We start from the raw sequence: 16,909 nt of genomic DNA, 5'->3' as shown, positions 1-16,909 counted from the left end.
TCTCTTTCCACAAGATTTGCCTATGTTCCTAGCAAGATGTCTAGAAAATGTGATTTACATTTACCAAAATTTAGTTTCAATGACTAGGATGTGGAAAATGTTATAGTTTTGTATTGTCGTATCAATGATTTCGAGAAGTGATTACCAATATCACACTGTAGAGTTTAACAATAATGATGATACATTTACAGTAAATTCGTATATTTGAGAAGGATTTGTGAATAAATGAACCAGGTAACAGAGTTGAGTTTATCTTATACCAGAACTTTCATTCCTGCTGACTTATCTAGAGTAGTTAGAGGGAGGGGGATACTAAGCCTGTAGAGGAGAAGGAAAAGGATCAGTGTTTCCTCTGTGATTAAAAAAGATAGCTATGTAGAATACTGAAAATTAAGAAGCTAGAGTGGAGGAATAGATTCAGAATTAGTAAAGTACTATGTACACAAGAACTGTGTAATTACAGCATCATTATAAAAGTAATCACTACAGACAATTAATATTCCTTTGATGTTAGGAATTCTTGACTTCTTATAGTGTCAAATAGCGAATACCTGCAAATGGTGTTATGTGTTTTTATTATTATTATTAATGTTCAGACTTTATTCATTACTCCTTTTATTGATTTCCTGACCAACTTGGCGCCACAGTGACGTATTCCGTCTTCTTCCCTAGTTTCCACTCTGCTTAGAAAGGAATCTAAAACACTACACACAAATACAAGGAAAGTTCACTATGTTTAAACAGGTAATCCTTTGTTTTAAAATTATACGCGTAATAACTTGACAATCGAGCATTTGTGTTTGGTGTGCCTGGCATTTTCAATAACATGAAACACAGTGGGCCATAATGAATGAGGGTCATTGTGGATTATGTTCGGTCGCTTTGTCAGAGTGAGTCATGGTGGGTAGTGAGTCAGAGTGGATCACTGTAGAGTGGTGGATCAGTATAGATCGCGGCGGGTGGTGGGTCGCAGTGTCACTAGTGTTGGTTGACTCATTACCCACTGACACTCTCAAAACTTGACCCACCTGATCTACGACTCACTGACTCATTCTATCTCTGATGTTTTCTACCTTGCTTTGTTTGGTCTCCGGATCTAAGCTTTAACTAGTGTGTGTAGATAGAACATGCGAGGATAGTACCTGACCGCCAAGTGGGCTCTGGGAACCATTGTTGCCCGAGTATACTCAGGGAGCGTACTGCATAACATGCTGCCTGTCCGGAAAGGTCCTTCTGTGACTTCTGTAGATACAGTATGTGCTTTTGAGTATAGTGTATTTTGAACATCCAATATAACATGTTTGGGTTCTGCTACTGTCGACATGTTAGGACCACTCTCACTTACCTCCATAGAATCATTCCTATTTCTCAATTGGCAGGTTTCGGATACAAATCCTAATAGTAATATCTATAGGCTATATATATCTTGTTTTTTCCTATTTCACTAAATGAATGCTGATATATTATCTTTGACTATTTAAGATTATGTTCCTCTCATATTTTAAAATGAATCAATAAAAAAATAAACAGATTTCTCTTAAATAAACTCACACTTTCATTATTTGTTTATATCTTTATTTTGCTCTTATCATTTATTAGACATGAAATTGACCTGCCAATGGGTGCCCAGTTGTCTCGCGAATAACTTGAATCTATTAAGTTCGTCAAATACTGTCTGTAGTGAATCTGAAATGTATTATATATATATATATATATATATATATATATATATATATTAGAATTTTAGTGGTATTGTACCCAAGCACTACACAATAATTAGCCGTGCTGTCACCTAATATACTGCAACTATCTTAGGTGCAGTATATTAGGTGATAGCAAGTAAGTAATAGAGAATAGAGAATAGGTTGTTCCTGTTAGTTGATTATGGATGACAAACAAAAGCTGTATTTTTTTTACATATTGCACAAATGATATTATGGTTTGGAGATGAATCGGAACAATTTTTGTGGGAACGAATTATGTAAATCCGGAATTCTCCCATCTAAACCGTGACATTTAGGAACCCTATCTGCGTATAACGTAACGTAGATATCCTCTACAATTAGGCACACCATAATTGAGAATATATGAATATTGTCAATTGCAGGGCTATTAATTCTGCTAGAGGCTACTTTTTTAATTCAATTCCTGATACAGTATTTTCGTAACATTCATAGTTATTATCCCAGTGTAAATGTGATGTATTGGTAATGTCACCAAGAGAATACTACATGCTGAATAGGTGTAGCAATTCGGAAGGCGACTTAAGTTAACCATGTAATTATCTTTATTCTAGTTTTAAGAACAGCCTATAAAGTCGAAGGCACGGGAGAAATGTATCCTCAATATTTCGGCATCCACATGAATCACATAGAACGAACCAATTTAAACACATTTTACTATTTCTCAATTAATGCTGATTTAAAGGTTCCCTCCTCTAATCTATGCGTTTGTGACCGCTGAAATTTTGGATGATGCATGTAGCTTATTTATTAATCTTAAATCCTGCATAGATACAACCATAGTGCATTTACTGTGAGATGAGGTTAATATTAGGAACCCAATAAATTTTTGTACTCGATGCTCAAGCACTAATGCGGTGGTTCTCAACCTTTTCTCACTTCACTGAACGTCCGGGACATCACGACACACTTGTTTGATTTGAACATCATCGCTTCTGCTGGAGGCGTTGGTTGGTGCAGTCTGTCTCCAAGTTGATTTTAACTAATTATTATTTAATTCTTCGTGGCTTTTAAATTTTAAAATTTCGCTATACTCCTTAGAAGACTGCATGACATCAATGTGTCGCGACACAATGATTGAGAACCGCTCCACTAATGTACTCAACGGCTATGCATTCATATTTAATAATTACATATATGTTTTTCATTATTTCTTGCAGGCGAGAAACCCTATACATGTCAATGGCCAGAGTGCGAATGGCGGTTCGCAAGGTCCGATGAGCTGACTCGGCACTACAGAAAGCATACAGGAGCAAAACCATTTAAGTGCAAAGTATGCGAGAGATCCTTCGCTCGTTCTGACCATTTGGCGCTGCATATGAAGAGACATCTACCCAAGCCAGGAAAATAGATTTTACTTACTAACAACTGGAAAATGTATGTACTTTGATATATGAAGCGTATGGATGCATACCGAAACCAAGTAGCAATAGGAAAGCAACTGCAAGTGACGTTGCTTCATAAGAACATACATAATTGAATACTTTTTTTAAAAAAATCCTGACAAGTATCAGCAACTCGAGTTTTTTTTTTCAATTGCATTAGTTACTACAGAGTTAACATTGTATAATGTGATGAAGCAACTCAGTAGCAGTCCCGTTCCAATTGCCAATTGTTTTTGTGTATAAGGGATTTTGAGAAATGATCACGTTTCTATTGTACTAATTGATTCAGCACTGTCAGTAACAAAAATAATTCTTCGAAATTTGTTGATAGGTAAAACTACTTTCCGCATTATGTTTCAAAAACTATAAAAATTAAATATATTCTTATCTTGAGCACGGTCCATATATATATATATATATATATATATATATATATATATATATATATATATATATATATAGGGTGTCCCATAAGTCCGTTTACATAGGCCATACTATCGAAGATACGAAAAAATGATAAGGGAGCAATGTTGTGTGAATTTTCGGTATATGTGTTTTCAATCTCAAATGTTGGAATTTTCGGAATTGGACCAACCGTTTGGGCTCTACACGGGTATTGCGCCCAATGCCAAAGAAAAACGAAATGTTGTCACGTCTTTGTTGGACAACAATAAAGGAAAGTGCATGTGGTTTGAAGTATCCTGGACCAAGGAGAACAGAAGGGACGGCAAACAATGAAGGATATGAAGAAGGATTACACGCAAAGTCAATCCAAGTCAGTGGCGTCATCATCAGAAAGGGAGGGGGCAGGTACGAAAAATAAATTGAATTGAATTTATTCACGGCAAACAGGTATTAATTGTTTAGTAATGTCAACGAGACGAGACAAGAGGACAATTGAATAAAATTAGAAAGGGCCTAAGTGCCAAAACTCAAATTCCAGAAAAAAGTCGATAAACATGAATTATCGCAATACAAGTTAAATAGGTGATGTGACCATATGAGTGCTTTAAAACAGAAGCAACAACTTTTAAGCTATAAATTCCTTACAAATGTATTCTGCTTACTACTAAGACACCTTTGAACGACACAATTCAATTCTACTTGTTGTGGCACTTAGATCCTTTCTCATTATTCAATTGTTCTCTCGTTTAGAAACGGAAGCAACAGTTTCCAGACGAATTCAAGTGAGATAGCCACTGGTGTAGGGGTAGCGTGCTTGTCTGCCACATGGCATTTGGGTAGGAGAAACGTGGATACGATCCCTGCTTCGACGGGACATCCTGACTAATTGTTTTCTGATGTTTCTCAGCACCTCCCGGGTGCATGCCGGATTGGTCCCTTCTCTTCTCCAGTCCTAGACTTACCTAAAGGGTCCATGTGACCTCAGAGTGGAAGCCTAATCTCTCCTTGTGTCATTTCCTTGAACAAACAAATAAATAAATTTTCTCAACTGGTGAGCATCATTATTCATTTGCAGGTCTTGTCTCGACTCGTAATCTTGTCTCATATCATTACGTTGAATGATTGTCTAGTGTCTTGTATGAGTTTTCGAAACGTGGCGACATATGAGAATATTCTGATCTCGTGAGCAATACTACTTACATCATTGGAAAGGAGTTAAAAAACGTTATTTTAGCTGTAACATCCCAGCTTTCGTCTGATGGGCGACAATGGCATACAATCCTTGTTCCTTTGACAAATAAATGATATAAGGAGAATGGACTGCGACACTTACACTATGGGTACCGTACGTAACCTAATCCATTCACCTCAAGTCACGTACCTGTTGGAAGATCCTGAAACAGGTAAAACAAGTCTGCAGCTGTGCTCAGCGTAGATGTTCGAAGTATGTCCATCTTGTTGTGCACAAATTGCCATACAATATCGCAAACTCCTCCTAACCCGTTGCAGAGTCTCAGTGATAATAGCAGCGCAGGCCTCGAGAATATTGTCTTGTAGAGCAGCAATTGTACGCGGGCGATACCTATAAACGACAGATTTTAAGTGGCACTACAGAAAAAAATCAAGCAGTGTTAAATCGGGCGATCTCAGTGGCCCTTCCACCAGATCTCGACGCCCGATCCTATGTCCACGAATTGCTGCAATAACCATTTTCGAACATTGACACTGAAGTGTGGTGGTGCACAATCGTGTTGGCAGTAAAAGTGTTGGCGGTTTGCGGGAGGCAAGTTGTCAAAATAAGGTTCCAGTATTACTTGTAGCAAGTTTTGGTAGATTTCACCTGTTAGTCTCGCCTCTAGGAACACAGAACATTACCGTGAATTGCACACCAGACATTTATACGAGGATCATTTTCATTATGGGGAACTTCGGCAACATGAGGGTTGCTTTCTGCCGAATACTCGAAGTTATGTCTGTTAACCCTACAATGTTTTTTTTTTCTTATTTTCTGTGAAAAAATAGATTTGCAATTGAAAGCAAAAATGAGCCAAGGAAGTACTGGTACGCTTAATAGTGCTATCTATGCGAAAACTGTGAAATTACAACTAGCTTCGAACGTTCCCAATCTCGGTCAACATGCATTAGCAACTACATACCGTTATATTATTTACCACTATGACTCATATCTGTCTCACTATGCAATGTAGGGTTAACAGTTCCATTAAGAGGAAATGTGGCCTCGTCGGAAAACATGACGTTAGCCGCAAGGTTGGGTTGTTTATGTTGTGTGTGAGTAAACCATTCACAGAATTCACGTCGTCGGTCGGCATCATATCTATGCAACTCTTTAATGGATGAAAATGATGCTTACGCAGAATTCTTTGGACAGACGTTCGGCTGGTATTACTCTTTTCGGCCATCTTTCGTATCGATCGCGTTGGACTGCACGTAACTTTAGCCAGAATGTCAACGAGTCGGTTACGGATTGCGGTCTGCCAGAGCGAAGTCGGCCCAAGACACTGCCAGTATCATTGAAGCGTGTCGATAGCTTGCCAATCATTGTATGTGATGAGCTGTAGATATTGGTAATGAAACTGCGCAGCTGCACATATACTCAAACCCGATGCCTGAAGGATCACTTCCGCTTTGTTTGCAGGTGAATACATAGTCACTTTCTTCATACACACGGAAACGTACTATTATTATTATTATTATTATTATTATTATTATTATTATTATTATTACTGTTGACCTCGGTAGTCGTGAAGTCTAGGAGGCAATGACATCGTTCACGAGGTTCTGGGTTTGAGTTCCGGAGGAGCAAGTATCTGGGCTCGAACTAAAAATCGTTAAAAGTAGAGGGCGCCGGCCAAACATGTTCAAACCTGCTCGGCTCGGGTTTAGGGTTCTCAACAGCTTTAGCGACTCGGCTCACAGCTCATTCATTATCGAGCCGAGCCAACAGATCACCCAACCGAGCCGAAACAAACCGAGCTGATGCTCACCGCAACCGAGCCGGCTCGAGCCGATGGCTCACCTGAGCCGAGTCGGTGCCTCGTTTCAACCGAGTCGGCCCGAGCTGCTCGCTCAGTTGTACCGAACTGAGCCAGTTAACATCACTACCCGAGTTGGGCTGCTGCTTCTGCTCAAAAATTCAACCATGCAGGTCTCAGCTTTGTTAGTAACAACTACAGTATATATCGGTACTTATATTGGTACTCACGACATTTGAGGCAGTCTTGTTATAAAAATTCATTGTCTTCTTGTTAATGGAGAGGAGACGAGACGCAAGATGTGTACATCTCGTGAGCAACACTAAAAATGTTCCACATTACTGCTTACATTTTTCATAATTTCGCTTTCTAGTCTAATCAGGCCATGATTTCAAAACGAGCTAAAAGGAGCTAAAGGAGCGATCCGTTTATCAAACTCAACTCGATTCGAAACTCGACCTCGAAACAATGACTCGGCTCGGAACTCGACTCGTGCCCATCCCTACTTCTACATACCGTTACGACGTCTCCATTTGTCGATAGAGCCCCCTACTATAAAACTCTCTTCTTCCATGGTGGAATGGAAAAAAATATGTAATTGACGCTACTTTACTAGAATATAAATGTAAAAGTCAGTAGAAAACACGTTATAAAATTTACTTTTTGGGGCTCGTTTTGGCGCCCCTGATTGTGGCGCCTTGGGCAGTCGCCCGGGTTGCCTGGCCCTTGGTCCACCCCTGGCTCATGCATATATGAACTAAAAAAGATCTTCTTACACTTTGAATTGAAGCTTGTGAGAAATATATTATTTCTATAGTTTTGGCATACCAAGATTTGCTGGGATGGTTCATCTGATGACTCAATCAATTCGGAGTACTGACAGAAGTCCAATCGTGACCAAACTGTCAACTATGAATATTTTTTATTCTTCCTGCGCAGTGCTTCATACTGGGGGCAGAAAAATAAACTACTGCGATTATATACTCGCAATTTGACTTTAAAGATGTTCACAGCATCAGTGGTTAAAGAAATAGAATACTACGACGATATCGTCGTTATCTAGTAGTCATTTGAAGTCAGGTTTCTCTTAAGAACTGGAAAAACAAGTACCGAATCATTGCATTACAATGGATCGACAGTAATAGGGCTTTATACTCTTTACATTAAGAGGACTTACATTTCTATTAATGGAAATAAATAATAGCCCTATTTCAAACCGATTTAACAAAAATAGTAAAGCAGGGATCGTTAGTGGATAGAGATTCTTATGAAACGTCATCCTACACGTTTCGTTAGTATTCTGTCCACATTACAGAATACTGTTATTTTGTTAGCCGAACTGTTATTAATCTTCACTGAATGAAAAAGTTGAATTGTTTTCTGTTATTTGTAATACTTATTTTATTTCTTGTATTTATTTCCTACTAGATGTATTATTATTGATCCGCACGATAATGAATTTCCCTTCTCCAAGTAAATAATCTATAATTTAATCTTGAAATTCAGTTAAGTGATGTGTTTATGTAATTTACGTGAATTATCTAAATCTCGTTAAAACATTTTCTTTATATATATATATATATATATATATATATATATATATATATATATATATATATATATATATATATATATATATATATATATATATAGTGCGTTCCACGAATAACACCACTAAGGTCCACCTCCTGAAGAAACCAAGGCAGATAGAAACATGAAACCTCTTGGAACCTTCAAGGGACATAAAAGGCTGAGAAGGAGAAACCCCCACAAGGGTGGCTAAAGGGGGTTACTGGGGGTAACTCAAAAATTTTAAATAGCAATCCCCATCGTGTGGTACCTCGTTTGAAAGGTAATCACGAGTAAAGACCACTTGTGAAAATTGTAAGTCGCTAGCATGTCCGTAGCCAACATGGCGGCCATCCGTAAAGGACGGTCGAAGAAACATTGCAAACCTGTAAGCAGAGAGTAACATAGTATGATTTGGAACATACCTCATTAATGCAGGAGATGCTCGAAGTGTGCACCGCCCACTTCCTGGCAGTAATGTAAACGTTGGACGAACTCCTCTCGAACACGGGTAAAAGTCATTACCGGTATAGAATGACAGGCATCAACTATGCGTTGGCGCAACTCCGCAATGCTGTTCGGCTGCGTGCGGAACACTATAGTCTTCAAATAGACCCAGAGAAAAAAGTCGGGTGGAGCAAGGTCTGGCGAACGGGCTGGCCATTCAATGGTGCCGCGACGACCAATCCATCGTCGCGGAAACTCACTATCTAAATAGTCACGTACAAGGCGGTAAAAATGGGCAGGACAGCCGTCATGCTGAAAAACGGGCGGAATCTCTCCAAATTCTTGCGGATTCTCTTCCATTGCCTCGACAATCAACGGTGGAATAAAGTCTTGCAGCAGCGCCAGGTACTTCTCATCCGTTAATATTCCATCGATGAAGAGGGGCCCGATTATGTGATTACTTAAGATACCCGCCCAGACATTCAGCGACTCTGGGTGTTGAGTGTTGCCTTCACGAAATACATGAGGGTTTGTGTCACACCAATATCGGCAGTTATGCCTGTTGACCTTGCCATTCAAGTAGAACGTACTCTCATCGCTGAAACACACATTTGTCAGCACAATGGTCCCACGTGCCAATGCCTCACACATCTGCTCACAAAACTCGATACGCATATCGGGATCATGTTCACTTAGCTCCTGGACCATATGTAGTTTGTATGGATGGAAGGTATGTTTTTTAAGATTCTGTATGTCGTTGTGCGTGACACACCACATGTTTGAGCCACAGTTGTTATGGACTGTTGAGGATGCATATTCAGCTCCGCCAACACTTGTATCTGTATTCCTTCCGTAGCAACACTAGGGTTTCGAGGCTTTGGGGCATTGGTCACACTGCCTGTCGTAAAGAATTTGATTAATAAATGGCGTACAGAAGAAACACTAATTGGGTTGCGCACATTTTGTTCATTGAACAACCGTGCTGTTGCACTGTACGAACGATTCGTAGCACCAAAGAGTAACACAATTTCAATTCTCTGTTCAAGAGACCACATTATGTATGCAATGTAGGATGGTCAAACGCACCAGCACAAACACACGTCTACGTCCTTCAGACCTACTGTTCCGGGTTGTAGTGTAGCGCACTGTTGCTCGGAAAAGCACATCTGATAGTGGTGCACGAGTAAACAGAGTAGCTTTGCTAAAGTACGTGTGTCCAACACCAAAGCGCTACCACGGGCAACTCGTCGTCATGAACTACATCTCCTCGTCCGTAAGAGTAGCAGTTCGACAGTAGCGCAATGGTAAAGTTTTGGTTCAGTACACGTGCGGTCCGGGGTTCGAGCCTCGGAGGGTTCAGATTTTTCAATAATATTATGGTACTCTCTTTTCTATCGGTTTCAGTTCAATTTGCATGTTTTGTATTTGCAATACTGTTATAGTGTTGGTTGTGTGGTATGTGTATTGTGCATTCGTTCCGAACTAGACCTACGTTAGACTTTAGAGTTTGTTGTGGACACGGTCTGGTCTCTATACGCGATTACTTTTCCAGCGAGGTACCACACGATGGGGGTTGCTATTCAACATTTTTGAGTCACCCCCAGTAACCCCCTTTAGCCCCCTTGTGGGGGATTCTCCTTCTCAGCATAATGTTGCCTTTTAAGTTCCTTGAAGGTTCCAAAAGGTTTCATATTTCTATCTGCCTTCGTTTCTTCTGGAGACGAGCTTTAGTATTATTCGTTGAACGCACTTCGACCGTCCTTTACGGATGGCCGCCATGTTGGCTACGGACATGCTAGCGACTTACAATTTTCACAAGTGGTCTTTACTCGTGATTACCTTTCAAACGAGGTACCACACGATGGGGGTTGCTATTTAAAATTTTTGAGTTACCCCCAGTAACCCCCTTTAGCCCCCCTTGTGGGGGATTCTCCTTCTCAGCATAATGTTGCCTTTTAAGTTCCTTGAAGGTTCCAAAAGGTTTCATGTTTCTATCTGCCTTCGTTTCTTCTGGAGACGAGCATTAGTGTTATTCGTTGAACGCACTTCGACCGTCCTTTACGGATGGCCGCCATGTTGGCTACGGACATGCTAGCGACTTACAATTTTCACAGGTGGTCTTTACTCGTGATTACCTTTCAAACGAGGTACCACACGATGGGGGTTGCTATTTAAAATTTTTGAGTTACCTCCAGTAACCCCCTTTAGCCCTCCTTGTGGGGGATTCTCCTTCTCAGCATAATGTTGCCTTTTATGTCCCTTGAAGGTTCCAAAAGATTTCATGTTTCTATCTGCCTTGATTTTTTCAGGAGGTGGACCTTAGTGTTATTCGTGGAACGCACTGTATATATACAGTATAATGTGTGTGTGTGTGTGTGTGTGTGTGTGTGTGTGTGTGTGTGTGTGTGTGTGTGTATCAAAATTTTTATATATTGCTTTACTAAAATTGCAGAATATCAGATTTTTAATTTTCTTCTTATAAGTGAAACATCCTTTTTGATAATTTAACATAGTAGTCGTTCCTTTTCTTCCGAAACGAATTTGTACTGAAAAGATTTAGAAAGGAGAAGTGCAATGGGAATCTTCGTTGAAAAATAAGTCCATGTACCAGTCAGCTGTGCATTTCAATATTAATAAATTTCATTTGGGAGAGTAATACCCATTCCTTATGTTTTCCAGACTTGTTGCAAAAGCCAGAAAATGTACAAAATTTTATCATAATCCTTTCAAACATTTATGAACAATGATAAATATTTTATAATTCAGAACTCAAACGCGTACGATGAAACTTAATATCCATTTTTAATTTTAAGCACACCTTGCAAGTTTCATTGAGAAATTCGCTTAAAATCAATTTCAGCTGTAATGTCTAGCTGAACGCCGTCTTTCTATGAAAATTCGATATTTTTCATCAAAGTTTTATGGATTCTACTGGCTTTATTTATACTAAATACTGTTTTCCTATGTGTATTGAATGTAATAAGAATTTATTATGTAAGAAATGACCATTATGAATTTATGTAGGTGAACAAATTCATATTTTTCTTCGGAGTCAGGGATAAAAGTGTGGGGGATGGCGTCTCCCCATTTCGAAAAAATATGTTCGGCGTCTTCCCAATTCCTAAAACATTACAATGGGCAAAGATGGACAATGGGAACGTCGTGAGGTCATGCCGCTATCTACCGTCCCCCGCACCTTGTCAGATCCACTTTTAACCCTGTCCGGAGTAATGAGACTAATGAATCTCCTGATAAGTGAACCGAGAAAGGCTTAACAGATTAATGTTGAAATATAAGGATTGAGCCAATTAACTGAAGTCAGACGAGCGATCATCACAAGTTATGTATGTTCGAAGATATAAATTGTATTTCTCTGAGATGTGTAGCCTATGTTATACATATAATTTCCTTGTTGCAAGTGCGTGACGTATTTTAACTGTCGTCCTTATATCATAGAACTTGTAAAACCTGTGCATTTGAGTTCTGCAATTTTTTCTTAGTTTTAGCTGTGTAGATTTGGTTTACAATTGACATATAAGAAATATTGTCTGCTTTCTAGGAACTCGAACATTCACGTCCTGAGTCTCCATCTTTGGCCAAGGTCCGGAAATCTAAAATGATAACTATGCGAAGTCTATTTCCAAAGCTCTCGAGACTTTTTCCCCATCTTGTAGAAGGTTGCAATTGACAATAGAGACCAAAGGAAAGCATAGAACTTTGCAGGAAACTTACATAACAAGAGTAAAAGGTTTCACTAAGAAGAAGGTACAAAAAGCTTCCAATTTTCTAAATACTGAGTATGAGCATTTCTACCCAGGTAACCAATTGAATCTTTAACTGGTGAGAGTGGTTTAACTATCATACAGGACAAGCATACAAAGGTTTTGTTGCTGAAGGAAAAACAAAAAGCTAGTGTGTTGATTTCAGCTTAGAAGATCAGTTTGGTAACACAAGTGACCTTACACGAGCACAGGAGGAATTTTCGTACTTTTACTAAGAACATGAAGCAGGAATTAACTGACGCCGCTCTTCAAGATAGTGCTTATCCGTCAGACTGAACGAAATGCTTATCCGTCAGACTGGATTTACTACATTCAAATATTTTGTAAGTTCTGTAAAACCAACTGCAGAAGACCCTAATTTTCGATAAGGGACTTCATACTCCAAATTTTTAATTTGTTTTGTTAGATGGAACTCCGAAAATCCGCATGTGTTTGCGTTCCCACTGCTCCAGCTAGCTGTAACCTTTAGGTGTTTTCATTATGAATCTTTTCAAGGTTTATTATTGTAAAGAATTGCATCCACGTTTGGCTTTTCACTATAACCCTATTCAACCCTTAGAGTGTTTTCAGTTTCTACACTTCTTGAAAAAAATACATAATCCAGTTGAGATGTTCAAACAGAAGTTAATAAATTTAAAATAACTGGAATATATCTATTAAACCTTTTTTAATATACTGTATATATATGAAAACGAGTTATTAAATTCTGATATTCTCAAGCCTTGTCAGCGGCGAGAAGAACACTACAATTCTACAAACTGGAACTGTGAATTACCTACTACAGCTACAAGGAAGGGATCGAAACGTGTGGTCGAAAACAAAGCGAAACTAAAGTGATATCAAGCACCCCCATAAAACGATTTGCAAATGTCCACTACATCGTCACGAAAAGCATCTTTTCCAGGAGTAGTAAAGAAACAGTTACACTTTCGAAGTCAATTTAAGCAGCCTCGAAGAAAGAAATTACAACCTCCCCAAAATACATAATAAATAAAAATAAAAATCTGAAAATTGCTAGTGAGTACATGCAACGACGACGACGACTGATTATGATAATGAATGTATTTAGTGTGATATATTATGGTCACTAAGTGCAGAAAAGAGAAAGTTGTTGCAATACATAGTTTGCCAAAGATGGTCTCATCACAAGTGTACCAATTTTCTTTTATAATTTTATTTGTTAATTTTATGCTTGAAAATGAAAACTTATTAAAAATTTATAGCTTTAGATAATCTTGGAAATTTTTTATATAAACAGAACTGTTTTTTTTAATATTATTGTTGTTGCATTTCTTATTAGTCCACGTGAATTAATGCACAAAATATTCTTTTTCTATATTTTTGTTTGTATATTAAAGGGTTAATATATCATTCTAAGGTAAAAGTAATTGATTTTGTAACAAATTGGAAATATTTACTAACTAGGTCAATTAAATTATAGTAGATAATGACTTTTGTACCATATTAGATCTTGTTTTTGTAGTATTTTAAATGTTATTTATCCTAAAAATGTTCTTTGAGGGTATCGATTTCACCGAATAAGTGTGTGACCAATCATACTTTAGTCTATCGACATTGTATTTCGTTTTAGTATTTCCTATTACGAACATGTAGTATTCCATGTCAATAGCAGAGAGTGTTTATTATGGGAAAACAAACTTCTCTCAATATTTTCTTATAGGGTAAAACCTTTGAAAATCAACTTTCATACTTATACTTTGATTGGCGAAGGTCTCCCAATTATTATGATATGCAACACTCACTTCTAGAAGTAGGCCTACAAGTTTTTCAGAGAAAAGGGGGATGAAAAATAGTATTCATTATTTGGTGACCTAAGAGAAATTTCATTAAATTCTGGACAGCTGATACTCAATATGGAATGAAGGGTTAAATAACTTCTTTTCGAGAGATCTTTACATCTTTCAAGGAAATGGCTTATTAAAATCTTGTTTTCTAATCTGTCACATAAGCAACAAAAAATAATTATTTCAAATAACTCTTATTGATTTCATATTTAAATTACGTTCTATTAGCAGGTCTACTGTTTTATAATAATAATTTTAATATAATTTATTGGGTATTTTAATCAAATACTTTTCATTCACTAATTTTAATTTTACATAAAAAGTTAAAAATATATGGGACTCTAAAACGGAACTGGTTAATTTTGCGAAAGAAGTTTCCTCATTCACTTGTAAAAATAAAATGTTTTCGTCATAGGGGAAGCTTACTTGAACATGTATCGAAATGGAGTCGATCAATTGAGATGGTGATTAGATTTTGGAAATTCTTTACGAGGATTCCGGTTCTGATTTCGAAACTAGTGAAATTTTGATTCTGAAAATGAGGTAAAAGATTTACAAAGGATTTTGTTTCGTTTGATTATTTTATTGTGTACTTATCGAAAATATTGCTAACTTCCAAAAATTATAAATATGGGAGTTTTTCGCTGCATTGAAAGAAAGGGAAAGTATGGCGTCTGTTCTTTAAAATGAGGAATTATGTAAATAATTTGTATTATTTCTTCAAATAACAAGTTCACTTACATACAAGTTTATTTTTTATTTATTTTTTTTATTTTTATTTATTTTTTTATTGTTCTTTGGCTGCCTTCACAATATCATACTTGTAATGGTAGTAAAATAATGGTTAGCTGAGTTTGTGCAAGTGAACTTTTCTCTTTTGCTCCTATATGCCAATGTTTTCTAGTAAACTGTAGAAGACAGATTCAAGGGCTGGATAAAAGGTCCACTTTTAAAATACGAGGGCTGGATAAAAAGTAATGGCAACATCGTTACTCGAGTCTGACTTTTTGCCACAGAAGATTATCTGTTACACATCTTGTGGAAAGCGTTGTACTCCATCAGCGCGTATATCTTTGTTGATGTACACAGTATCGCTATACGATACGGATGATTATTTATCTTGCAACGTTGTGCTTACCGTGTCCCTGAAAACATTGTTGTACACTGCGCCCACTTGTCACTTTGATCTTAATCCACCCACGTTATTCCTTTTTCCGAAACATATTGTTATGGCGCTTCAGCTTATCTCCTCTGTTTGATGATACTGTTGCTTTTCACTAAATAACATAGAACTGTTACTACTCACCACACTTCATCGCCGTCCATTAATTTATAAGCTACAGAAATCTTGTAATGCTGATTGTGAGACAGAGCTCTCTAACGTGAGAACAGTGTTGCCGTTCTTATTATCCAACCTACGTATGTATTTCATGTCAATTATTTTTGTATTAATTATTGTCAATATGTGTTCTGACATATTTTTTTAAATTTTCCCGAAGAGAGAGAACGAAAACCATTTGCAGATATAAAAACAATTATTATATTTACAGTTACATATTTTTTGAAAGAGCAGGCTTTGCTGTTTTACCCTCTCATACATGAAATACCTAAAACTGTTTTTTTTTTAAATGTGTATTTTTTAAACTCTTTACCACTAATTAAATAAGAAAATGCGGTATTTGTAATTTTTTGATTGAGTATATTGGGAATATAGACAACAATCTTTCTGTCCACCTGTGTGGATATTATGCGATAGGAGTATTTTTGATTTTTTAATAAAACACCTATTTACTTTATGTATTTACTTCATTTTATATTATTGTTTACATACACTAAAAGATACAATAGAACTTAATTGCTAGGCACTTAACAAGGTTATAGTTATGACTACTAGCTACTAGCATTTCTAATTCCATCATTGCTTACTATTATTATGAAGCTTAAGTGTGCGTGAAAGTAAATCAATTCCTAACAAGTGGTTGTCTTTTGCGAAATGGGAAATTACAAGCACTTTCTTTTACTTTCTCGTGTGGAAGTTTTCAAAGCAATCGGGACACACAATCGCATTACACTTTTTACAGTTTTACTTTGTTCTCCTTTTGCATCCTACATCATGACACCAGTTTGCATTCTTCACTTACATCAATTTTGGCCAATGTCCACCCTCACTGTATCTTACTTTCGTTGGTGGTTTGGAAGAACATTTTTTTTTTTTTCACAATGGACGAAGTAGCTGAAGATGGTCGTCCTCTCTTGCTTCCTCTTATGTCTTTGATCAATACTCGAGTGACATTAGCTTTGAATTCCAGCAAATCTTTGTCACTGTAATTTAAAAGTTGTATATTATCCAACCGTTCACAACAGTAGCATCTATAAAGTGGAAGAACAGCCTTATGTACCATCTCTTGTTCTTCCTGCGATGGGGGTACAGCAGGGGGTAAAAGTGGGGGACGCGGAGGGACGTCGTCCCCCACTTCTAGGAAATATATGTGGCGTCCAGTGCCGTAACAAAACTCTTCGGGGCCCCGGTGCAAGAGTATGTTTGGGAGCCTCCCACAAGCAAACGTATTTTCAATATAATAGTAAAAGCAGGAGACACAATATTACACACATACATACACACACACACACACACACACATATATATATATATATATATATATATATATATATATATATATATATATATATATATATATATATATATATAGAGAGAGAGAGAGAGAGAGAGAGAGAGAGAGAGAGAGGGGGGGGGAAGAGAGAGAAATACTTTCCTCCAAA

The 16,909-nt window shown here is 37.4% G+C and overlaps 1 protein-coding gene across 2 annotated transcripts in view; it reads left to right on the top strand.

Annotated features, from left to right (window-relative positions):
• LOC145662773 (uncharacterized) overlaps positions 1-16,694 on the top strand; it is a 356,070-nt gene extending 339,376 nt beyond the window's left edge. The window contains exons 5-6 of one of the 2 annotated variants that reach the window (XM_081728643.1): positions 2,903-3,119; positions 12,101-16,694. In XM_081728643.1, the coding sequence (XP_081584769.1) occupies positions 2,903-3,093 (191 nt within the window). In that variant the 3' untranslated portion in view covers positions 3,094-3,119; positions 12,101-16,694. The remainder of the gene's footprint in view (positions 1-2,902; positions 3,120-12,100) is intronic. The other variant, XM_081728642.1, reaches the window with a different exon arrangement.
• Positions 16,695-16,909: the final 215 nt, after the last annotated feature.

Source organism: Thermobia domestica, chromosome 10, assembly GCF_964235325.1.
Source record: "Thermobia domestica chromosome 10, izTheDome1.hap1.1, whole genome shotgun sequence".
NCBI classification, from domain to species: domain Eukaryota; kingdom Metazoa; phylum Arthropoda; class Insecta; order Zygentoma; family Lepismatidae; genus Thermobia; species Thermobia domestica.
Note: the sequence above shows the minus strand (reverse complement) of the source record. Positions and strands in the feature narration are given on the sequence as shown.